The sequence below is a fragment of the Gambusia affinis genome, linkage group LG15, assembly GCF_019740435.1.
Source record: "Gambusia affinis linkage group LG15, SWU_Gaff_1.0, whole genome shotgun sequence".
Lineage (NCBI taxonomy): Eukaryota > Metazoa > Chordata > Actinopteri > Cyprinodontiformes > Poeciliidae > Gambusia > Gambusia affinis.
In genome coordinates this window covers 607,199-633,304 of record NC_057882.1, presented here as the reverse complement: position 1 = coordinate 633,304, position 26,106 = coordinate 607,199, and the positions used below count along the sequence as shown (strand labels likewise).

Genomic DNA, 26,106 nt, shown 5'->3' with positions numbered 1-26,106 from the left:
ACCACACTTTAACCAGAAGGACGCGACATGCCAGTGGAAAAGGACATTTAGTATACTTGAAATAATCAATCAATCAATCAATCAATCCTATTTATTCAGAAACAAACATGGTCCATAAAAAACAAAAACAAACAGAACAACAACAAAAACAATAAAAATAAAATAATCATCCACTGCCATGTAAATTAAGGCTAGACAGGCAGCAAACTAGTGGTCCAAACTAGACGACTCACTGAGCTTCAAACAGGATAGGTCAAAGTGTGAATGACCTTGTTTACAGAGTCCGTTAAATGGCACACACATTCTGTACATAATGTTTTGAAACACAGCAGCACAGGTTGATACACTCTACATTTACAAATAAGACAAAACTAACTTACAATTAAATTTTCTGTAAGAATTGAGTTGTTTTAAGTCAGCTTCTTAATATTGATTTAGAAAAAGTAGTTATAAGTGAAATAATGTGCCAGTGGAACAAGACATTTTTCCAATCTTACAAGGAAACTACACCAAAAATATTTGGCAAGATTTTCTGTTTTTGCAGTGTAGATATAGAGTCAAAACATTTGGGCCAGTCACCAGCCCATCACAGAACACAGAAACAAAAATGAAGAAGGAACAATTAAGATATTCATGAATAAAAGTAATGCAGAGTGACCAGTTAACCAAATTTGAAACCTTTTGTGATTGAAAGAAGCTGGAGCACAGAGAGAAAAACCATGCAGTAAGGATACCATCCAAACTGGGCCACTGTACAACCCTATATTGTTTTCAGTAGTTGGGAACCTTCTTAATGTCTTCAAATTGTAACTTTCCTCTTAAATACCTGAGTGAAGCCCAGTTTGATGCGTCTTTGTTTGAATGCTTTGGCAAACTGCTCCAGCTCCTCCAAATCATTGGGTTCCTCCTGTGGTGTCACAGACAAGTGTTTGGGCATCTGCAGGTGTGACATGTCCATGTGGTTCTCGAGGGACGGCCCAGCCAAACCGGAACGACTCATAGCCTGGATTGGAAACCCATCAGAGACTAATCTTCAGCTTTAGGAAGGTGTGACAAAGTTAGTTCAACAATAAGCAGCAACAACATGAACCAACTAATCCATTGACAACTTTCACTTTACTCAGGTGTGCACTACTACACTGTTATTTGAGAGATTTGAATTAGTTGCTTTAAAAGGTGGCACCATCTAACCACTGAAGGATTTAAGTGAATAATCTTGGTGACCAAAACACATTCTTTTTTCTTTTTTTTTTTTTTGCACAAATTCATTCTTGGAAAATGAGATTTTAGTCTGGTTAGTTCTTTCTATTTTGAACATCCTTCAGAATTAGCTGCTTTACAGTCTCTTGTCACTTTAAGTCCAAATAAGCTTCTGCTGGCCACACCCCCTACTCAATGTTTACTCTCTCACGTCAAAATGGCTGCAAAGAGATGCGTAGTTATACAATTATACATCTTTGAAAAGCAGAAATAGAGCCTTTTGCAAAAGAAACAAGAATACAGCAAGTGATTTTTGGATGGTAAGTCAACAACAAAGCATTTGTTTTTTTCCAGCAGCCTGACCAAATATGCTGGAGCTCCCCAGGGCTTATTAAGTAATGGACAGAGTTCACTGGAGTTGCTACATGAGCGTCAGTTCCTGCTCATTTGTGAGGTTTCGTTCATAAGGTTTTTGAAATGGCTAATTTTTCAGACATTAAAAAACATTAACTTATCTCCAAGAAATGGCTGGTTGACTTTTTTTAAGCAGTTGGACTGTTTTTAGAAGCATTAGAAATCCCAATCGAAGTACAAAAACATGCAAACTGTGAATTTTGCATTACAGGTCCCCTTTAAAGAAAGCAAATAAAAAGAAAACAACATTCAATTTCTACTTTTGTATTTACCTGCACTAAGATAGAGAACTAGCCAGTAGTAAACAATTACATGTCTCACCTGGGGAGTCAGAGCTAACCCAGACTGATGCTGAAGAAGACCCGGTGGACTCTGTCCAGGAAGGGACAGCAAGTTTGGCTGCAGGAGGGCTGCAAAGCACAACAGCAAGATGCTAATCAATAGTTGCTTTAGATAGACATAAAACAGTGCTGAACAATATATTTCTGTGCAAATTTACATTTATTTTTGTGGTCATTTACCTCTTTTGTTCAGATTAACTGCACAATACAAAACTAATGGATTGGTGAATATTGATTGTAACATTGTATGTCCCCCATAATAAGTTGTTTCTCAAAACTGTTACTATATCGTAGCAAATGTTGTAATTTTTCCGTTTTTACTCCCCACAGGCCTTAGTTAACATCTGGAAACAGAGAAAACTAAATGAGACTCCACCTTGATGGCTGGAGGGACTCTGCGAGAGAAGGAAGGGGGATGGAGTTGACAAGTGAGAGGGTGGCATCAGAACAAGCTGCTGCATTGGATGGAGGGAGGTGAGCTCCTGAAATTACAACAAACAGAACAGTACATATATATATATATATATATATATATATATATATATATATATATATATATATATATATGAAATTCCCTTCTCACCCTCCCCGGGTGGAGGGTGAGCCTCTGAGCTCGGGGCCACAAACTCAGCCCCCAAAGCCCAAGTCCAAGCTTAAAGCTTGGACTCTTGGACCAATATTTTTCTTATTCGATACAGCCGTATTTATTCTCTGGGTGAATAAATGAAGCCGCTTTAAACTGCTCTCTATCTACAGTTTAATCTTGTCTTCTTTTGCAACATTTCTGATTGCAAAAGAAGATCAGATTAAACAGAGCCCTGAAGAAACCTCCCCAGAACTTACTGCTTTCATTTTTCTTGAGTTCATTTCTCCAGTGTCATCTTTCAAGTCTTGCTCATTATGTCCAGTTAGTAAAAATATGTCATGATTCAGAGAAAAGCATAATAAAATGGGCTGTTTGTTATGACAACCTTAAAGAAGAGGATCAGAACCAATGACAAAGAAATAGAATTCTGACTTTTTTATCAGAAGATTCAAATCAGGATTCTTACAAAATCCAAATTTTGAGAAAGAAAATAAAAACGGCATTCTAAAAATAGGTCAGATTTCTCAGTTTAAAGTCAAAATTCTGAGGAAAATAGGCAAAAAAATTCTGAAATTAAAGAAATCAGAATTCTGAAGAAATGAAAGTTAGAATTCTTTTTGCTTCAGTTGCCCTAATCCTTTTCCATATAACCTGGATATGTTACTTTAATATACTTACATGGTTCAAAGCGTCCTATTTGCTGCAGTGCTAACAAAATAGGTTTTAGACTTTTCCAGGATATTAACAAATTCAAGTGCATTATTTAATGGACTCTTTCTTACCCCAGTCAACTGACTCCCATGCACTGGAGAGCTCTGTGTTAGGTGGCATGTTGTCACTGAGGTCGCTGAATGAGGGGAGTCGTTGAGGTCCTCTGTTTTAATCTAAAAGCGTAAAACAAATTCCAAACAATGAACTTCTTTGGACATTAAGTCTAATAAAATTATTTATTAGACTTTTCAGAGCAGACTGGAGGAAAACTCCTGTTGATAAATGAATGTTCACTACTTATAGAGGTAGACTAAAATCCCCTCACAGGCTTCCTTACCAGTTTGTTCGCTCAACAAATTACAAAGCATGATAGATGCTCACCCTTCCCTTTGGGCAAACCGGTATGCAAATATCCCTTCCCCCCATTTCTAATTTACTATCTCCAGAGAACTGTGACACTTCCTCAAAGCATAAGCACCTAATGAAAAACAACACAAAAAAAGTTCAACTTGGGCATGGAAAACATCTCGGATTGATGAATAATAACTGGAACATTTGAAAACAAAAACATTTTTCAAGCTGTTCTTTTGAAAAAGAATTTTCATGCTGCATTTTTTGTTAGTTTTGTCATTTATTGTCTTGTCACTTTTAAACTACGTTTCTACAAAAAAAAAAAAGGGGTAAATTTTAAGGAACTAAAGAAACTGAATTTAACTTTTTAACATACATTTTGGTCCAAACAAATTAATCAAACCAAATATTTTTCTATCTAGATGTACAAAAGGGCAAAAATCTGTCTTTATTAATAGAAATACATATGACTATATCCCATAGAGGTTTATACTGAACACTTGTTCAAACCACATGCTGTGATAACATTGAACCAACCCTGCAAACTAAAAACACGTGGTTCACTATGTTATACATAATATACAGCCATCAGTTGAGATATTTCATTCCGCCACCGTTCACATTACAAATTGTAATAAACTACTGTTATGTCCAGTTTTTATATTTTTTCTAGCTTTTAACTATGCTTTCAGATGAATTTTTACAAGGTTCAAACAATCACTAGGAACTTCACATAGATCCTGGTTCAGCTTGGTCTGAACACAGCCTCTTTGTCCTCAGTAACAATAACAATGTGTTGGTTCAGCTTTTTGTAACTTAAAACAAAGATCTTTGGGTGGAACTGCTGGCCAGAGGAAGGAGGATGCAATATTTATTTATATATGAGAAATAGTCCTGAAGATCTTTACAAAAAAAGTGAAAATAGTTGCATTGATATCCGTTAATAAATTTTTTGTACTTTGATATGCAGTTGTATAAATATTTTTCCCGTAGTCTGTGAACAGGAAGTTATTGGGGCATGCAAAAACAGTGACATCTGGTTATGCTTGTTTGAACTTTTGATATTTTGTGCATCATAAATCATAGTACTGTATAGTCTCTGAAAGTGCAAAGGCTGCCAATTAGCTTTATGTTGACTCATGTTGCTAAATGTTGTTAGCTTGGTGAGCTGAAGTATTTCTTACTTTATTTTATTACTAAGAATTGTGTTGTTCTGTTTGTCCCTTGCAGCAGGCCGCATTAAAATGTCCATCACTCATTGATGATCCTCTCCTCATAAATATGATGACAATAGAATGCGACTGCGGAAAATCTAATATGGTTTTTGGTTTTGTTGTTCAATATATTTTACAGTTTTCTTTTGCAAATAATAAAATACGTCAAAGTTAAACTGAAATGAATTTCTTGTAATATGCAATGTGGGCTGACTCCCATGCACTGGAGAGGATATTGTTATTTGAAACATATACATTTGTGTTGCCCTAGTCCCTAGTCCAAAAACTGACAGTCATGTTTTTGGACTGTGGGAGGAAGCCGGAGAACCCGGAGAGAACCCACCATGAACAGGGAGAACATGCAAACTCCATGCAGAAAGACCCCGGGCCGGGAATTGAACCCAGGACCTTCTTGCTGCAAGGCAACAGCTCTACCAACTGCACCACTGTGCAGCCCAATTTATGTTATTTTTGGTTTATATTAAAGTCTATCTGATGATCTTAAAGCAAAGTAAATCAAATTGTGTCTCTTTGGCTAAATGCTCTTTCTGGAGTCAAATAAACTTTTTCTGACTAAAAGCTAAAAGTGCAGTGACTGTATGACAGACTTGCAGATGGGTTTGCATACAGTTCATTTCACCCACAGTGCAGGAAACAAACATTAGATTGCATGCGAGCAAACAGGAAGGGATGGCATCTTTAATAAAAGATCATCCTGACTCATCTTCTGGAAAACAGATGTCATTTACACGGTCCTAATTCAGGAGAATTCAAACTCTGGAAGTGATGTCATACTCACCTGTCGATTAAAGTCTACTCCGTTTCGCTCTGGACATGGAAAGAGGAAAAGAACAAAACACAAATTTTAAAATGTTGTCTTCCGTAAAGCAAAATTAAAAGCACATCAACACAACAACGATTGTTAAATGGGATGTGATGGATTAGATACACATAAATCACATTTAAACAAAGTATTTCTGAAATCTACCCTCTTTGATTTTGGTTTTATTTTGACACTCTAAGTTTAAAACATGCAGTTCCAGTTATTGGGCATTATGCTAATTAGAGATGCAGTATTTTTGTAGCTGATATAGATTCCTTGTTTTCTTATGGTCTTATATTATTTACACATTTTATTTGTTTAACATTTTGCATTTACAGATATCTCAAAGTGATATCTGTTTTATATTTTAACAATTCATATAAAACAGCTACAAACAAGGATTACAAAATACAGATTCAAACATTACAATATTAGAATACAACACATTACTTAAAAGGAAGTCATATGGAGTAAAACAACAGGATTTAAGCTTGTTTTGAAGCATACAGTTTGACCTGCTAATTACAATTATGTCTGATTCAGATTTTGTGTTCTCAGCACTATGATACATAAAAAAGGAGATATGTGGAAAAAGTAAAATAATCCCCTTGTATTCACTAAACATATGTTCCTAAACTTTATTTCTATATGTATCAAAGTTATTGCATTTATAGAACAAAAATGGTGGAATTTATTAGTTTTAATGCTAAATAGGAAAAGAAAGAAAGTCATATCTCTATTTATTCTACCAACAATTTTTAGATTTAATTGGATTAATGCAGTGTAAAAGGAGGGAAGATGTTAAATGAATTTGAGGTATTGAAATTCTGAAACAAATGGCCGCAGGCCACAGTTTGGACACTCCTGATCTAAACCAACCAGTCGTCTTATATTCTTTTTATTTTCACATGATGGATTGACCAGAGATCTGTGAGATGTTCAAAGCTTGTAAAAATGGTTTTATAACTTCCTCCCTGACGGGTATGCTTTTACATCAAGATGTTTGTTCGATAATGTTCTCAAACTCCCGAGGCTTTCACAGAATTCAGTACTTTTTATATTATTGCATTATATTAACTCTACCAACTACTTAGCTTACCTTTGAAAGGTTTTGTGTGCACTAAGGGCACCAGGTTTAAAAGAGGAAGAATACAAGAAAATGTTACGGATAAATCCAATCAAAATTTATTTAAGTTTGCAGATGCATACTTAAATAAATAGGAAAAAATGTCAAATATTTTCAAATATGAATTCTTTTGCAAGGCTTGTATGTATAGTCAATGGAGAAATCCTTAAGCCCAATAAGAACATTTAACATGTGAATCAATTGTGTAATTTTAGTAGTTTTCTGAGACTCCCCATCAAACTTATGCAAAAATTCATTATTTCAAGCCTCAAAGTTAATTATTTTACTGTAATTAGAACAAAAAAAGTAATCTTGTTTTGTAAACTATAACACAGAATGTGATGTGTTACTAAACGTTAATAAATATAACAAAAACATGTAGCATATTGGTTAATGGTAGTAGTCTATGTAAAGCAAACAGTGAGGATTTGGTTTTTCTGTGTCAGTTTAGTTCCTGTGCTGTCTTGTCTGCCCTTGATTGCTCCCAGCTGTGTCTTGTGTTTCCTGATTACCCCTTGTCTATTTATTCCTAGCTGTGTTATCAGGTCCTTATACTGCCTAGCTGTCTTACGTTATATTGTTTTCTACCAGTGCTACCAGCGTAGCGCTGTGCTGCCTGGACTTCTCTGTGCTATTTGTTGTTCACCATTAAAACTGCTATTATTCATCACAACCTGGGTTCACCGTGTCTACCTCACCACCAAAACCCACAGAACATGACAAATATACAGATTTCATTAAAAAAAAATTATTATTGTTCAGCAGATGCTAAAATAAAAGATAAATTATGTTTTGCATTTTTAGTAGTCCACATTGTGGTGTAAATTTGCCAGTTTTTTCCCCCAGGGCAAAACATTTGGGCAGTATGGAAGCCCATTTCCGCCATGAAAAAAAAAAAAAAAGACCAACAGGAAGTCATAATTTCGACTTTCAAAGTCATAATTATGAGATTCAAAGTCAAAATTTCGACTTTTAAAGTCGAAATTATGAGATTCAAAGTCAAAATTTCGACTTTTAAAGTCGAAATTATGACTTTGAAAGTCGAAATTATGACTTTGAATCTCATAATTATGACTTTAAAAGTCGAAATTATGACTTTGAATCTCGAAATTATGACTTTAAAAGTCGAAATTACGACTTTTAAAGTCGAAATTATGACTTTGAGTCTCATAATTATGACTTTGAAAGTCGAAATTATGACTTCCTGTTGGTCTTTTTGTTTTTTTTTCTTGGCGGAAATGGGCTTCCATAGGGCAGCGCTGATTTAGATCAAAATATTTTAATGATTTAGAATGGCTTAGTCAAAGTCCAGGCCTTAATCTAATTGAAAATCTGTGGCAAGTTTCTCTCCATGACTATACACGACTCTACAAACAGAAAACATAAATGGGAGACTGAATTACAGGCCTCAATAACTGGGGACGCTTGGGACGAAATCTGTACAGAAGCACATTTGACAACAAACTTACATGGAGAGAATTCAAGTGGAAAATAATAATCCGGTTTTTCAGAACACCAGCGATAAGCAGTAAAATGTACCCCACACAACCCAATCTATGCTGGAGAAACTGCGGGACATGGAACGCCAACCATACTCATATTCTGTGGTGTTGCCCTAAATTAAGTGAATTTTGGAAGGATATCTTCGATGCCCTCAAGATCATTTTCAGGAAAAATGTTCCAAAAACCCCCTTGGTGGCAATTCTAGGAGTAATACCCGATGGAATAGACAGAATGGCTGATAGATATCTCCTAAGGATTTTGCTGACTGCAGCATTGAAGTGTATAACTATCAGATGGCTGAAAGCATCACCTCCAACATACAACATATGGATTCAGAAAGTTTGGGACATTTATTTGATGGAAAAAATCACATATTCCTTAAGGCTCCAAGAAGCTACTATTAATACGAGATGGAAGTTTATTACAGCGCTACTAATCCAATGATGTAATTGGTCACCCTCCTGCTGGACCAAACTAACATGCCGTGGCACCCAAGACTATGTGGACCACTTTATCTCTAAGAGGATCTAACTGTAAGCTTGTATTATTTTTATTTACGGTTTTTGTGTTGTTTTTGTTTAGATGTTTTGTATTCATTCCCACACCTGTTAAGAATACTTATTATCTCACCTTCCGATGCCACGTTTAATGTAACTGGTAAATGTCAATATGAGTCGGAAGTTTGTATTCATGTTTGTATGTTGTTATTAAAAAAATAAATAAAAATAAAGTAAAAAAAAAATCTGTGGCAAGACATAAAAACTGATCATCGCAGATGTTCTCCATAGAATCTAACTGAGCTTGAGTTGTTGAGACAAACCTCAGAAACTTGCAGTTGTAACTGTAGTGAAAAGACATGTTGACTCAAGGGACCTTGAAACAAATGCTTGCCATACTCTTAATATTTTTATTTCTGAAAATATGTCTAGATTTCCTTTCAATTTGCACTAGTTTTGTTAGCTTTTATACACATAAAAATCCAGTAAAACACATGAAAATGTGGAAAAGTTCAAGCAAAACAAATACTTTTGTTAATAAATAAAAAAGCACTTTTATGAAGATTTCCAACTACATATGTGAAGAGGCAGATGACAGAGTATGGTGGTACAAAGGTTCGCTGGATAAGCTTGCATCATTTGAATGTCAAATTGGGCCTATTGGGCTGTGTGTGAGAGTCAGAGAGAGAGCAAACGAAAGAGGGAGAGGGCAGGTTTAACACAAAATGCAAATCTACGTATAACCCCCCTACCACCCTGAACCAGCCCTTCTTTACCCCTGCAGCACAGCCAGTTTCACAGCCAAGGTTCCAGTATGGAAATGACCAGAAAATGCAAATCAGATCAGAGTACAGGAAGCCTGGTTCTGCACACGCATACATGCACACACGCGCGCACACGCACATAAACGCACCGTGTGGCTCATGATAGTTACACATCAGTGCATAGACACAAAAAGTCACTAAGAAAATTAAATAAATATTTGGTTTTTTCAGAAAAAATCTGTTGGTTCACTGAAAAAAATGAACTTAGGGGGTTATCACATTAACAAAAGAAAATCATGTACTTTTAACTAAATAATTTTAAGTTTGTAACGAAAACGTGATAAAATTATGTTGGATAACAAGAAATTCAACAACTTAATGTTTATGACATTTAATCATGTTGAGATAACATGATTCATTATAGTCAGACTTGATCTTGTGCTGAAGACGACGAGTGAAATCACGTGAGATCAAGCAATATTATATAATATCACAGAGATCACGCGAGGCAATCATTTTTTGTCTCAACTTGAATAACGTATTCAAGTTGAGACAACATGATTCAATTTAGTCAGATTCATTTCCCTCTGAAGAGGATCTAGTGAGATCAGGGGATCACGAGAGATTATGGAAGATCACCAAGCAGTTTTACACATTAAACTATAGATATTTGTTTTTCTCTGCAGGGAACAATTGGTATTTAAGAACTGCACTGAAACAAATGGCTGTAAAAACTACAGCATGAAAATACAGTAAGGTGGCTGGGTTTTGAAAATACAGCTCTGTGGTACCTTTTCTAACTGTTGAGTGTTCTTTCTACCCTTTCACCCAGTCCTGTCTTAAAACAGTTAATGTGATGTAACTTTACAAAATGTCTTTGAATTAACGTAATTAAATCCTGGAAAGGATTTTCACACGATTAAATAGCTTTCTTTCAGCATGAAGCATGTTTGTTGTGCTAACTCAATTTTCATGAGTTGGATCAACGTAATAAGTAGTGTGAAGGTATCACTGTAACATAAGTTGGTTTCTGCTGTGGTGGCGCAGGGGTTTAGCACACTGCACATTTGGAGGCCTTAGTAGTGGACGTTGCTGGTTTGACTCCCAGTCCTGGCGACCTTTGCCACATGTTCTCCTACTGTCTGCGAGCCACTAGCGCAGCAAAAACTCTTTGGAGAAAAAAAAAAAGTTGGTTTCAACTAAATTGCCATTAATCTTAGTCAAGTAAATTATTTGGTCCAAAGCCTTGCAAATTAGTTGGGCTGGCTCTTTTAAATTACATTGGGTCCAACTATAGTAAATGAGTTGAATCAACCTTAATAAATTAAATTGACGTTGGTTTCAACTAAATTGCCATTAATCTTAGTCAAGTAAATTATTTGGTCCAAAGCATTGCAAATTAGTTGGGCTGGCTCTTTTAAATTACATTGGGTCCAACTATAAATTAAATTGACATTTGCTTTAAATTGGAATAACCATAATAAATTAAGTTAAGCAAACATTTAATAGAATAACCAAAATAAATTATGTTGAGCCAACACAATTGCTTTACATTGGAATAACCTTAATGAATTAAGTTGACCTAACACATTTGCTTTAAATAGGAGTAACAGAATTACATGGTGCTGAAATAAAGCAAAGTAATCAGGTGGAAAACATTTCCATAATTTTTTTATGTTCATCCAAAGAGGTATTTTTTTCAGTGTAGAAAAACAATAAGCCAGAATCAAAAGCATGAATTGACTTATTGTGAAGAAAGATAAAATAGTAAGTGAATGTAAGAAGTAATAACTGAAGAGTTCAAAAATTAAAATGTAAGATGTAACTCAATTTAATAATAAAGAAGCAGGCTCACAAATACACCTATGAAAAATGTCTATATTCCAGCTTTAAGTTTATGTTTTCATCTTCAGTCAATTTAATAGTTGAACTGTCACCTTGCCCTGTATTTATAGCTTTTGTGTCCATGTTAGCAATGGGATTTGACATCTTCGTTCATTACAATCTGAAACACATCTACCAGCTATGTACCGCCACATTGTGCTTCGCCACCCATTTCTTGGTACATTTATTTTCCGGTTCGTCCGTAAAAATAAAACATCAAATATAGCACAGCAGGCCACAGTGTTCAATCTATCCGCTCACTTGTATAAATATACCAGCTGTGCTCTTCCCCGCCATTCGCTCTGAACTAGCCAGTAGGAAACAGGAGAAAGACTGCCATCCTCAACTTTTTAAGGATGCTTATTGGTCCATCCCCCGGACATCATCATCAATCAATAAAATCCTCCCATACCAAACTTGAAAATTGAACGTTATGCTGCTAACACTTATACTAACATATTAATACCACTGGTATTAATATGTAAAAAGATCAATAATCTTTATACATATGTAAAAAGATCAATAATTAAGCTCCCCCGCACTCACTGACTAATGCACACATGGGTCCATCAAAGTCTACTCTGTCTGTAAGAGTACCCCTGCGATGTGTCACATGGCACAGAGAAGCTCACTCTCTCGTCTTTTGTTGTTGCACTGTCAAATGGCTCAGCGGCGCCAGTTAAACAGCCATGCAGGAGGCTCAAGCCTGGCCTGCCCACTCAGCGCACTGCTTGAGTCGACACATCACACTACGAAGAGAGACATCCATCAGAGTATCCAAATGTCTGAGAGGAAGAGAAGCGTCATTTGGCTGTATTTTATTGCGGAAAATGAAACTACAGCAACACTGTTTTGTGTTCAATTGTTTCTAAACAAACATGGTGATTATAATAAAGTATTTTGTTGTCACATACAGTGTTTGGCGAAATTCTATCCTAGGTCTTTTGGATCCTTTTGAATCCTTTGGATCTATTAAGCTTAAATCTGCAAAACTATTGGTATTGGTATTGTATCAATATCAGCGATTCTGGCCCTGCATTTACTTAGTTTTGGATCAATACCAAAATTCCCAGTATTACCCACCTCTACAAATAATCACCCAGCCGGAACACGGTGCACTAAATAACAAAACATAATTTTACAAAGCTCCAAGGCAGATCATTTTTCTTGAGAAATTTTAATAATCAAGGTACTTGAATCCTTTGAGGAATCACTCTGAAGCATTATGTGCATTGTGTGCATTTACATTGCAACATGCCGACTCTGTCTGTGCTGATAAAGTTCACCGGTTAGATGGAGAGTTAGTGGACTGGTCAGCCCGTGGAGCAGCTTTCGTACTCACCTCCCTGTCATACGACACGCTGTTTTGTTGTGCTTTTTTAAATCTTATTTTATTCTATTTTTTGTGGCAACAAAATGACTCAAACTGCGTCATACCAAATAATTTCAGAGTTGCTGTTTGGGCATTTATCAGTAAAACTTGTCCCATAATGCTCAGCCAAAAATAAAAAAATGTCTCTATGGCACCTATTAAAAACTCAATAGACATGAAAAGGAAGAGCTTCTAAAACCACGTGAATGAACTCCCACTTTTGCCCCTTTGTATTCAGCAGGGCCAGTCCAAGATTGTATGAATGAATTCTATGCTGAATTAGCAGCATTGATGATCTCAATAAATGAATATTAAATTTATATATCTGTGGTACCTCTCCTTGGGCTGCCACCTTATCGTAGTGGAGGGGTTTGAGTGCCCCAATAATCCTAGGAGCTCTGCTGTTTGGGGCTTCATGCCCCTGGTAGGGTCACCCAAGGCAGACAGGTCCTAGGTGAGGGACCAGACAAAGTGCAGCCCGAAGACCCTTATGATGAATGCAAACTTTGGACTGCATGTTCCCTCACCCGGACACGGGTCACCGGGGCCCCACTCTGAAGCCAGGCCTGGAGGTGGGGCAAGATGGCGAGAGCCTGGTGACCGGGCTTTAATCCATGGAGCGCAGCCGGGCTCAGCCCAAAGAGGAGACATGGGTCCCCCATCCCATGGGCCCACCACCTGTGAGAGGAGCCACGGGTGGGGGGACAGGTCCTGACTGTCGTTTGTGCTCACGGGCAGAATGACAGCTCAGGTTACCCACCCTTTTTGGAGTCGCTAGAGGGGGTACTGGAGAGTGCTCCACCTGGGGACTCCCTTGTTCTGCTGGGGGACTTCAACGCTCACGTGGGCAATGACAGTGAGGCCTGGAGGGGCGTGGTTAGGAGGAAAGGCCCCCCCAATCTGAACTCAAGTGGTGTTCTGTTGTTGGACTTCTGTGCTCGTCACAGATTGTCCATAATGAACACCATGTTCAAACATGAGGGTGTCCATATGTGCACCTGGCACCAGGACACCCTAGGCTGCAGTTCGATGATCGACTTTGTCATCATTTCATCGGACCTGCGGCTGTATGTCTTGGACACTCAGGTGAAGAGAGGAGCGGTGCTGTCCACTGACCACTACCTGGTGGTGAGTTGGCTCGCTGGTGGGGGAGGATGCCGGTCAGACCTGGCAGGCCCAAACGTGTTGTGAGGGTCTGCTGGGAACGTCTGGCGGAATCCCCTGTGAGACGGAGCTTTAACTCCCACCTCCGGCAGAACTTCGAACACGTCCCGGGGGAAGTGGGGGGACATGGAGTCTGAGTGGACCGTGTTCCGTGCCTCCATTGTCGAGGCGGCCTAACGGAGCTGTGGCCGCAAGGTTGTCGGTGCCTGTCGTGGCGGCAACCCTCGAACCCATTGGTGGACACCTTCGGTGAGGGATGCCATCAGGCTGAAGAAGGAGTCCTATCAGGCCTTTTTGGCCTGTGGGACTCCGGAAGCAGCTGATGGGTACCAGCGGGTGAAGTGGCATGCGGCTCGGGTGGTTGCTGAGGCAAAAACTCGGGCGTGGGAGGAGTTTGGAGAGGCCATGGATAAAAACTTCCATACGGCTTCGAGGCGATTCTGGTCCACCATCCGGCGTCTCAGGAGGGGGAAGCAGTACAGCACAAACACTGTTTATAGTGGGGATGGTGTGCTGCTGACCTCAACTTGGGATGTTGTGGGCAGGTGGGCAGAATACTTCGAAGACCTCTTCAATCCCACTGACATGCCTTCTATTGTGGAAGCTGAGCCTGGGGACTCTGGGTTGGGCTCTCCAATTTCTGGGGTCAAGGTCGCTGAAGGGCTCAAAGCTCCTTGGTGGCAGGGCCCTGGGGATGGATGAGATCTGCCCGGAGTTCCTCAAGGCTCTGGATGTTGTAGGATTGTGTTGGCTAACGCGACTCTGCAATATCGCATGGACATCGGGAGCAGTTCCCCTGGATTGGCAGACTGGGGTGGTGGTCCCCCTGTTCAAAAAGGGGGACCGAAGGGTGTGCTCCAACTACTCTTAAGCCTCCCTGGCAAGGTCTATTTGGGGGTTCTGGAGAGGAGGGTCCGTCGTATTGTTGAACCACAGATTCAGGAAGAGCAGTGTGGTTTTCGTCCTGGTCGTGGAACACTGGACCACGACCAGTGTTCCCATGCACCCTCAGCAGGGTCCTGGAGGGTGCATGGGAGTTCACCCAACCAGTCTACATGTGTTTTGTGGACTTGGAGAAGGCGTTCGACCGTGTCCCTCGGGGAGCCCTGTGGGGGGTTCTCCAGGAGTATGGGGGTACCGGGCTCTTTGATACGGGCTGTCAGGTCCCTGTACGACTGGTGTCAGAGTCTGGTCCGCATTGCCAGCAGTAAGTCGGACTCGTTTCCGGTGAGAGTTGGACTCCGCCAGAGCTGCCCTTTGTCACAGATTCTGTTCATTACTTTTATGGACAGAATTTCTAGGCGCAGCCAGGGTGTTGAGGGGATCCGTTTTGGTGGCCTTAGGATTGCATCTCTGCTTTTTGCGGATGATGTGGTCCTATTGGCTTCATCAGATCGTGATCTGCAGCTCTCACTGGAGCGGTTCACAGCCGAGTGTGAAGCGGCTGGGATGAGGATCAGTGCCTCCAAATCAGAGGCCATGGTCTTGAGCCGGAAAAGGGTAGAGTGTCTTCTCCGGGTCAGGGGGGGTGTCCTGCCACAAGTGGAGGAATTCAACTATCTCAAGATCTTGTTCACGAATGAGGGAAGAAGGGAGCGGGAGATCAACAGGCAGATTGGCACAGCGTCTGCCGTCAAGCGGGCGTTGTACCGGTCCGTCGTGGTGAAGAGAGAGCTGAGCCAAAAAGCGAAGCTCTCGATTTACCGGTCAATCTACGTTCCCACCCTCATCTATGGTCATGAGCTTTGGGTCATGACCGAAAGAATGAGATTGCAGATACAAGCGGCCGAAATATGTTTTCTCCGTAGGGTGTCTGGGCTCTCCCTTAGAGATAGGGTGAGAAGCTCAGTCATCCGGGAGGGACTCAGAGTAGAGCTGCTGCTCCTTCACGTCAAGAGGAGCCAGTTGAGGTGGCTCGGGCATCTGGTCAGGATGCCCCCTGCTCCCTGGTGAGGTGTTCCGGGCACGTCCCACCGGGAGGAGACCCCGGGGAAGACCCAGGACACGCTGGAGGGACTATGTCTCTCGGCTGGCCTGGGAACGCCTTGGGATTCCTCCGGAGGAGCTGGTGGAAGTGGCTGGGGAGAGGGAAGTCTGGGCCTCCCTTCTGAAGCTGCTACCCCCACGACCCGACCCCGGATAAGCGGAAGAAGATGGATGGATGGATGGATGGATGGATGGATGGATGGATATATCTGGGGTATGTGTTAAAATGTTAGAGAGGAAGACATGCTGCAAAAGTCATCAGGTCAGGACTTGAACCTGTGACCGCTGCATCAAGGACGCATAACCACAGCACCCATGAGTTTTCTTCATTACTATCAGTAAAAATCAGTTAACTACAAGGATTCAAGGATTTTTTACAAATCGATTACAAAAGTTTACAAATTGTCTACAGTAAAAAAAAAAAAATTTTAATGTGGCTATGTTGTAGACTATTTCATAGATTCAAAAAAAGAAATCAGAACAATCTATATTTCTACACATTTGTTAATAAAAGTCCTAAGGTGTAAATTTCAAATAAATTTTTTGACACTTTGACTGTTAAGCATGAAATATCACTGGTTCATTGTGTCTGAGTAATCCAAAATTCAGAGGTAAAAAACAAGCTAATGAGTAGAAAAGTGACCAATGTCTATAGAAAAATGAAACAAATGTTCAAGACTATATTCAGAAGAATATAGAAAATATTTTTGACGCAAAATCTACAGAAAGTCAAGACGTTTTGGGCAATAATTTATACAAGTAATGTGTGAAAGAAGAAAATGTGACACTATCTGTTCCTTTTTTAACCCGTTTTTAATGGTTCGCCTGAACACTGAAAAATATAACTCTTTTGATGAACATAAAAAAAATCATGGAAAGGTTTTCCACCTGATTGCTTTATTTCAGCACCATGTAATTCTGTTACTCCTATTTAAAGCAAATGTGTTAGGTCAACTTAATTCATTAAGCTTATTCCAATGTAAAGCAATTGTGTTGGCTCAACTTATGTTATTGTGGTTATTCTATTAAGATTTGGCTCAACAGTTGGCAGACAGGAAAGAGGGTGAGGACATGTGGCAAAGGTCACCAGGTGTTGAACCAGCAACGTCCACGTCGAGGACTAAGGCCTCCAAACGTGCAGTGTGCTAAAGCCCTGCGCCACCACAGCACGCTGGAGAAACCAACTTATGTTACAGTGATACCTTCACACTACTTATTACGTTGATTCAACTCATGAAAATTAAGTTGGCTCAACAAACATGCTTCATGCTGAAAGAAAGCTATTTAATCGTGTGGAAATCCTTTCCATAATTTAATTACGTTAATTCAAAGAAATTTTTTTTAAACTAGATCCTCTTCAGAGGGAAATCAATCTGACTAAATTGAATCACGTTGAATAACGTATTCAAGTTGAGACGAAAAACGATTGTCTCGTGTGGTCTCTGTGATATCTCGTGATTTTCTATGATCTCGTGTGATATCCCGTGATCTCACTCGTTTTCTTCAGCACAAGATCAGTCTGACTATAATGAATCATGTTATCTCAACCTGGTTAAATTTCATAAACATGGGGCGTGCTGTGGTGGCATAAGGGATAGGGCGACCCATATTTGGAGGCCTTGAGTCCTCGACGCAGCCGGCGCGGGTTCGACTCCCGGACCCGGCGACATTTGCTTTATGTCTTCCTCCCTTTCCTGTGTATAAAGGGACACTAGACCCATAAAAAGACTACCTGGAAGGGAAAAAGAAAAAGTCTAATTAACTTAGAGGAACTTTTTATTTTGACTTTCCTTGAAACAATTGAGTTCAATGCTAGTTTCGAATCCTACCTCTGACCAACTCAATTTATTATGTTCACCAAACTTAGTAAATTGAGTAGAATCAACTTAATGATTTGATTTGGATGAACATACTAAGTTTTTACAATTTAATTCATTAAGTGTTTTTAACACAGCAAGTTTAAGTCACTCTTCCTCAAATCATTTATTTTTGTCTAATAAATAATTAAAATCTCTTTGACTAAATTCTACAAAAAGCCAACTCAAACTTTTAAGTTTTTCCAAACTAAAAAGCTAAAATATCCAAAATTACATTATCACTGCATTGTACTTAAAATACAGCTAGAATTTAAATTACAGTATTGTAAATGTTATTTTAGTTTAACTTTAACATGCTATTTTAGTTCTGGTGAGATCCTGTACAATGAAAAAAAGAAAGTAGTTTATCGAACTTAATTTATTAAGTTGGTTTAACTGAATAATTTAGAGGGGGAAGACATGTGAAAGGTCATCAGGCTGGAATCAAATCTGCGACAGATACCTCATGGACTTTGGTCTCCTGTGTGAGCTGTGCTTAACCCGTCCACCACCACAGCCCATGTAAGATCTATCCATGGTGAAACTTGTGTCATGACGTCAGACAAACACGGCACTGAACTTAGAGTGTGTTTGAGGCTTTGAGTGTGTTTAGGATAAACTGAAATCCAAAAAACAGGACAGCAAAAGGTACTAGTTTGGATCTTTTTGTTATTATTACAAAATTTTGACCAGGTGATGCTAAAAGGCCTCTTGTGGAGTTTCTGATAGCGTACCTTTACAGACAAAAGGTTTTTTTTAATCTAAAGTGCAAAATCTATTTAATCCTTGTACAATTTTGTCTTAGTTATTGCTCTGCTCTGACTATGTTGTTCTTTGAGCAGATTACCTCTTTTAGAGTCTGTGTACTCCAGTCAATGATTAATCCATTACTAAATTAGTTTATAATTTATTAATCACAGTTAATCTGATTAGTTGTTTCAGCCCTAGCCTACAAATATTAAAATGTGGTTGGAAAATTGTTCAGATTGATCCGGTTGGCCAAGTAAGCATAATTCTCAACACCAGGCTTTATCTGGACTAATGGGACAACAGTGTCTTAATATTTCTGAGCGAAATGGAAACAATGACTCTGCAACATGAAATATTCATAAAATAATGTGCATTAATGTGGAAGTGATTAAGTTTTAACAGCCGATTTATTGCCAAGAGCTCTGAATTTTTCCTCTGAATGTGACGCCAAAGCACAACTGCACAGCTGTGGTTCAATCCATTCTTGTATTTCAGGGAAAACGTGCCGTTAAAATTCTCCAGAATAATTGTCTAGACTCGAGCAGGTCATTTTATTTGAATAAACCAGCCTCGCTTGTGGTTCTGGATGCGAGCCACTGCTGCCTAGTTTCAGAGTATGAATGACACACATTGTTGCTTTGCGTGACAGGACACCTTTTTCTTTTTTTTCCTCTTTCTTTCTTGTCTGCTGTTTTCATGCCATGTGGGTTTTCTCCAGGTTTTTTTTTCTTTACTTCCACCCACATTTCAGCAACACACTCACTTTACTGGTGCTTCAAGCTTGGCCTGAGGGATCCTCAGTCAAACGGCTTTTTGATGGACTGGTTACCAGTTTAAGCTCCAGCAGGCATGTCATTCTCAGAGCAAGATCAAACTTGTCAGGGAAAAATAAATGAGAATTTTAGGAAAAAGTGTACATCCTGCTTGAGCTCAATTACAATGAAAAAAAATATAGCAAATATTAAGATTTTCACTGTTTTGGCTTTGTTATCACCATTTGTATTTAAAATTATCAAACAAATTTTTTATATCAAACAAAGATCACCTGAGGAAATTTCAGGAAAACTGGTTTTAAATGATGTAGCTCCAAGTGAAAAACTTGGAAAACCACATTATTAGGGTGTTTTCACACCTGATAGTCTGGAAGACTTGGTTTGATTGGAGACAAAAATTGCAACATTTGTAACATTTTCAGCTGGTGTGGTTCACTTTCACACTGCACTGTGTCAAATGATTCAAACCCTTTGAAAAACCCGTTAAGCCCCTCGCCTGTGGTAGTGCTGCATCAAGAACCACTGAAGGATCAATACGAAAACCTCTGCTCTGTTTGGCATTCACATATGCATTTGAACCGCACCAGAATTCACTTCAACCAAGACCATGGTTTTTGGAAGACGAGAGTCTGCTTTTTTGGTCCAAATCAGAGTGTGATTGCGCATTCACTCCTTCCAAATTAACCAGACTTTCTAGGGAGACAGACAGAAATTCAACTAAAGCAGAATAAACAGGGCTGGAGTGAATCCAGAGTTGGGTAGTAACTGTTTGTATGTACTCACTTAAATTTACTTTTTGAGGGAAAAAATACTTTCAGGCGTATTTTTACTACTCCTACTTGAGTAAAATTTCTGTATACTCTGTAGAAATTCGCTGAATGAAGAACCCCCTTGTTTCAATCCAAAAATTCACCGGACAGGCTCACATCAAAAGTCTTATATTAAAATTTGTCTTTTCTCCGATTGTGTTATTTTGTAATTAACTTATATAAATGAATAATTTTCACTTTGGTCTTTAAAATACTAAAATCTCCTCATTACTATATTTTTAAGTCACACGTGAATAAATTTATTCAGGGCACAAGTAATTAAAAATCATAGCAGGTCATATATTCATATTTCAGCCATGGTCATAGTGGTCATCATCAGCCAACAGAAACCGTGTTTCCAATACAAGTGCATTCAAATTTTTGTCTATATTTTGCTAAAAACACAATTTCACAATTGCAGTGTTTTCATAAGAAAAATCACAATTAAATAAGCTTGTTCATGTGATAAGTTAAAAAACAGGGCAGCAATGGATGTAAATAGTTACATGAGATATATTCATAATTCAGCCTCAGAGGAGACGTCAGCATCTTGTTCAGCCGTTGGAGTGACAAGCTCCTTATACTTGGAAGCATCTGTGATTTGACAGGAGAGCTATGGATCAATCAATCAAGTGTATTTGTATAGAACATTTCAGTAATGTCATAAAAACACAGAAAAAAATACAAAAGATGCAGAGCTTTTGCAGAACTACAATACCTGAGAGGTGCTAAGCTGTTTAGTGATATGTAACTTAACAACAGTATCTTTAAGATTATTTTCTGAGCCATAGGGAGCCAGTGTAGGGACTTTAGAACTGGGCTGGTACTCTATCTTCCTGGTTTTAGTGAGAACGCGAGCAGCAGTGTTCTGGATCAGCTGCAGCTGTCTGATTTTTTTAGGCAGACCTGTGAAGACACTGTTGGAGTAATCAATGCAACTAAAGATAAATGCATGGATGAATTTCTCTAAAACTTACTGAGACATTAGACCTCTAATTCTGGAAATATTCTTCAGGTCAGCTTTGTAACTGTCTTTATGTGTGACTGATGGTTCAGAGTCCATCATTGTAACCAAAGTTTTGGCCTTGGTCGCTAGTTTCCAAATGTAATAATTCTTTTAGGTCCAAAAATAATAACTTAAGTTATGTTTTTGTTCAGCTGGAGAAAGTTTTGGCACATCCACACATTTATGTTCTAAGCATCTGTTTAGTGCTTGGATGGGGTCAAAGGTCACCTGGTGACATTGTAATGTAGAGCTGTGTTTCATCCACGCAGTTAAGGTAGCTAGTCCATCCATCCCTCCATCCATCCATCCATCCATCCATCCATCCATCCATCCATCCATCCATCCATCCATCCATTTTCTGTTCACCCTTCTCCCTAATGGGGTCGGGAAGGGTGCTGGTGCCTATCTGCAGCTAACATTCCAGGCGAGAGGTGGGGTCACCCTGGACAGGTCGCCAGTTTGTCGCAGTAGCTAGTCTTATTCCCCTGTTATTATCTGAGCTAGTGGGAACATATAGATATTGAATAAAAGGGGACCTAGGACTGGGACATGTAACTTATGTCTGCTTCCATGAGAAGTTACCTATTGAAACAAAGAAATCCTGTTCTTTATGTAAGATTTGAACTAGTTGAGTACTTGATTGGACAGCCCAACCCAAAACTCTTCTCTTTTCAGTAATATGTCATGGTTTTGTTGGGGCCCAACAGATCCAGCACTGTGGTGGTTCTACAATCTGTGTTTATATGGATGTCACTGAACACTGACAAAAGCGGTCTCAGTACTGTGCTGAGCAGGGAAACCAGACTGAAAGGTGTCAAACCAGTTGGTTATCATTAGGAAGCTATTTAACTGTGTAAACAGCTTTTTCAATAACTTTACTGATGAATGGGAGGTCAGAGGTCAGAGGTCGGTCTGTAATTCTTCAGTAGTGATTTGTCTAGATTGTTCTTTTTTATCAGTGGTTTGATTACTGCTGTTTTCAAAGCCTGGGGGAAAACGCCTGATGAGAGCGATGAGTTACTATTTGGATCAGATCAGTAGCAACAACAGACAGAACTTTCTTAAAGAAATGTGAGGGTAGGACATCCAGACAGCAGGAACTGGAGCTGAGTTGACTTATAATTTCCTCTAGGGTTTTATAATTAAGTAGTTGAAATTGGGTCATGTGTTTGCATTTGTTGTTTGGGTACAGCAATGGTACTGGACTTAGAGTGGGTGTTTAGATTAATCCTCTAACTTTTTGCAATTTCTTGGCAAAAATGTTGGCAAATTCATTGTAGGCCCCGTTAGATTACAGTTCAGATGAGCTCTTACAGTTACAGGAGCGTTTGTAAGCCTGTCAGCTGTTGCAAATAAAGTTTGAGCATTGTTAATGTTTTTGTTTATGATTTCCACAAAAATTATAAACATGTTTTAATGTTTAGTGATTGCTACACAGTCTTTCTTTTGTAGATTTCATAATAAAGGTGAAGTTAAGTTTTACAGCATTTACATTTGGTTCTACAGCAAAGTTGTCTTGCAGATCTAACTTTTTTGCATTTCACAAACACAACTTTCACTTTAAACTTGGATTCAACATATTTGAATAATGTGCAACTTTTTATGAACTTTGGAATGTTGTGAGAGCTCTCGTGGAGTCAGCTGCACTTTACTGCGGTTTACAAACTGCCGTGATGTGAAAAACGTTTCTCTGTTGCAGTTTAGCAAAATACTGAAATTTTGATACTGCTGAAAAACCACCTCATTTTAGAGAAAAAACTATTTATCAAAGAACGTGTCTTTTCAAAATGATCATGTTTCCATCAAATTGACTGTTATTTCAATTTGTGTAATTTTGTGGTCAATGGAAACACAGGTGTGCTGTGGTGGCAAAGGGGTTAAGGCCACATAAGGACGCCTTTTTAAAAAAAGGAAACATAGCTAGTTTGTGACCTTAAACTTGTGAGGATTTGGATTTTGTGTGTTTTTTTTCAGTTAATTGAGTCTCTGTGTTGTCTGGTCTACCCCCTGATTGTTTCCAGCTGTCCCTCGTTTTCCCCGATTATCCTCTGTGTATTTACGGTAAATCCACCTGTGTCTCTTGTTCCCTGCCAGATTCTTGTCTATTGTCCTGGTCCCTGTGTCTGCCTCGTTCCTGTGTTGTGCGGTTTTACAATTGCTGCCAGTGTCTGAGTCCCTTGCGTCATTGCTCACCTGTGCTGCCTGGACTTCTGTACACTTCATCATTAAAATCATAATTTTCTCACTTCGGCATCCTCACCACCAACAAACACAATTCATGACACTTGTGTTAGGAAGGAGGCCAAAGCAAACCAACAAGTCCACACCTGAATGACTACAAATATGCTGATTTTGGAGTAGCCTAGTTAAAGATCAGGCTTGACTTTGACAGATATTACTATATGACCATGAAAAAAATTAATTCGTGCTCTCAAGCCCTTCATTGCAGCTGAGTTGCAGCAATTCTGCAAGACGAGTGCAAAAATTATAAGAGGTAATTACCGTTTGTATTTACTTAGGTTATCTTTCAAATTCAAAAACACTTTATTGATCCCAAAGAGAAAACAAATGTTGCTGTAATTCATGTCAAATCAAACTTCTTCAAAATCCTCCTGTAGTGGTCTGTATTACAGCTTTTTTGAAGAAGCCTCCAACTGAAAACACTGTTTTTATCCTCTTTTTTATCTGAGGTTGAAGTAGTTTGAAGATCTGAAACATGTCACAGCACTCTACATATAGGTTTACACACATTTTGCCAGGAAAGAACTACTTGCACATGATCACTTGAGATCCCTTCATTAGCACAGTGTGCAAACAAACTTCTAGGAGGCAGGTTTCCACAGAGGGAGCAGGTGCTGGTGGAGAGTCACCTGAGATAAACGTTTCTTTTTCTGTTTAGTGAACCCTCACCCAAACTATAATGAAAGCCCCTCCATCTGTAGTTACTCTCTATGTGGTTTTGTTTGTTTTGGATTATCTCCAAAGTTTTTTTTTTGCTTGGATGACACGCCGCTGGAGATTTTTAAAAGGTCTAAACAGACAAAGAACCGAGTCATTTATCACTTCCATGAAGCAAAGGCATTCACTTCTCTCATGCAGCCATTGTTTTGAATAAAAGTTCCACATTTTTCTACTGCTTGTTCCTGATTTTTCTCTGTGGTGGGCTAGCTGGCATCCTCAGCCTCAGGGCTTTCTGTGTCTCTGAGAAAAATAGCTTGAGGCACATATTCGAACAGAAGCCAACCGCCAATGTGACTGCACACAAAACACCTAAAGGTTTCTGCTTTTTATGACAAACCTAGGTTTTGCATGTTAAATACAGTAACAAATGTGCAAATATTTCACCAAAGGAGACCCTACAAGAGCAAAAGATAAGAAAGAAAAAGGCATGTACTCACAGATCATCTATGAAAAAAATTTCTTGATGCCTCAAAACAACAACATGACCCTACAGTTCAGGAAATTTAATCCACTCCTAATATTTTGTAAACAGTGATTTGTGGAGAAAGTCCAACAGTTTCAAATCAAACATAGCAGCTTTCCTGACTCACATCTGTGTGTTGTTATTTAGATTCAACTCTGTTCAGGGTGAAATTTTCTTACCTTTCTGGTCAGGAGGAGCCTCCGACTGCTCCACTGAGTCTGAGCTCATCTTAATATCTGTAATGATAAATATAGCTGATTTTCCTACAGGATTGTAACTTTACCAGGACAATGAAGCACTCAGGCCACCCAGGAAAATGATCTTGAGCTTATTCTAATGCGCCCTCCGCTCCAAACCGCTGCACAAACCCCACTTGTAACATTCATAAAAGGAGAGCAACTTACCTTAGGGTGGAAAGTTTTAGAGCTGCTCTCACGTCTTTCTGTCTTTCTCGGTTTATTCAAGAGGACAAGAGTGTTGGGATAAAGAGTTTTGGAAATCTACAGCTGCTCATCAGCATTTTCCTAAGTGGAGAAGCGTTCATCTCTGCTGTGCAGCCTGCGCCGCCTGATAAGCTGATTTGCATGTGTCTCTCTGTGTCCTATCCTGCTTCAGACCGTTTGCATAAAACAACAATAGGGTTACTGCGAATATACAGCGCACATGTGTATGCATCCATACAAAAAAAGGGCTGAGTGGAGTCATCCTCAGGGTGCTTTGGATAACAAGGTGATGTTTGTATTATTCCTGCCAACTGAGATAGGTCAGCGATGGCGTGGAGCAGCTCATCCCTATAAATTTGTCAGTGCTGATTTCCATGCAGCCCTTTTTCCAAATAAAAAGGTTGGACACTTCAGACGTTGAAAATGTAAAAATGGGCGTGCTGTGGTGGCGTAGGGCATAGCGCGACCCACATTTGGAGGCCTTGAGTCCTTGACACGGCCGTCGCGGGTTTGATTCCTGGACCCGGTGATATTTGCCGCATGTCTTTCCCCCTTTCCTGTCAGTCTACTTTTATATAAGGGACAGTAGAGCCCACAAAAAATCCCCTGGAGGGGAGAAAAAGGAATGTAAAAATGGCAACAGAATGCAATGTTTTATTTACAGATTAGAAAGTTAAAAAAATTCACAATTCTGTGACTTTTTTTAACTTTCTAATCTGTAAAAAGAGTTTAATGGAAAGTTATAAATGTTCCGGGATATAATATAAATATTATTCAAAATTACCTTAATCCTTTGCAAATTTCTTTTTACATTAGAATGATATTTGTAGTGGATGTGTAGTATTTCTTGTTTCTTATGTTGTAAATTTGTGCTCACTGCAGAGTCTCTTTTTGTTTTGTCTTTTTACCTTTGCGTGAATCTATATTTCCATTTGGCCTGCTGGTACACCTGAATTCCTCCACTAAGAGACAATAAAGAATGTATTTATATTTTATTCTGTTATGGATGTTCTTATTTTCAAAAGGTACCTATAATCTGACAAATGAGTCATAGGAACACATTCTTTCTTGATGATTGTAAGCGCTTTAGGCCTGATCGACAAAGGCTG

The 26,106-nt window shown here is 39.0% G+C and overlaps 1 protein-coding gene across 2 annotated transcripts in view; it reads right to left on the bottom strand.

The window, feature by feature from the left end:
- Positions 1-25,091, bottom strand: part of pou2f3 (POU class 2 homeobox 3) — a 35,624-nt gene extending 10,533 nt beyond the window's left edge. For both annotated transcript variants that reach the window (XM_044141561.1, XM_044141562.1), the window contains exons 1-7: positions 24,959-25,091; positions 24,734-24,790; positions 5,617-5,645; positions 3,324-3,425; positions 2,332-2,437; positions 1,936-2,024; positions 827-1,003 (exon numbers count right to left, since the gene is read on the bottom strand). In XM_044141561.1, the coding sequence (XP_043997496.1) occupies positions 827-1,003; positions 1,936-2,024; positions 2,332-2,437; positions 3,324-3,425; positions 5,617-5,645; positions 24,734-24,782 (552 nt within the window). In that variant the 5' untranslated portion in view covers positions 24,783-24,790; positions 24,959-25,091. The remainder of the gene's footprint in view (positions 1-826; positions 1,004-1,935; positions 2,025-2,331; positions 2,438-3,323; positions 3,426-5,616; positions 5,646-24,733; positions 24,791-24,958) is intronic.
- Between the last annotated feature and the right edge of the window lie 1,015 nt (positions 25,092-26,106).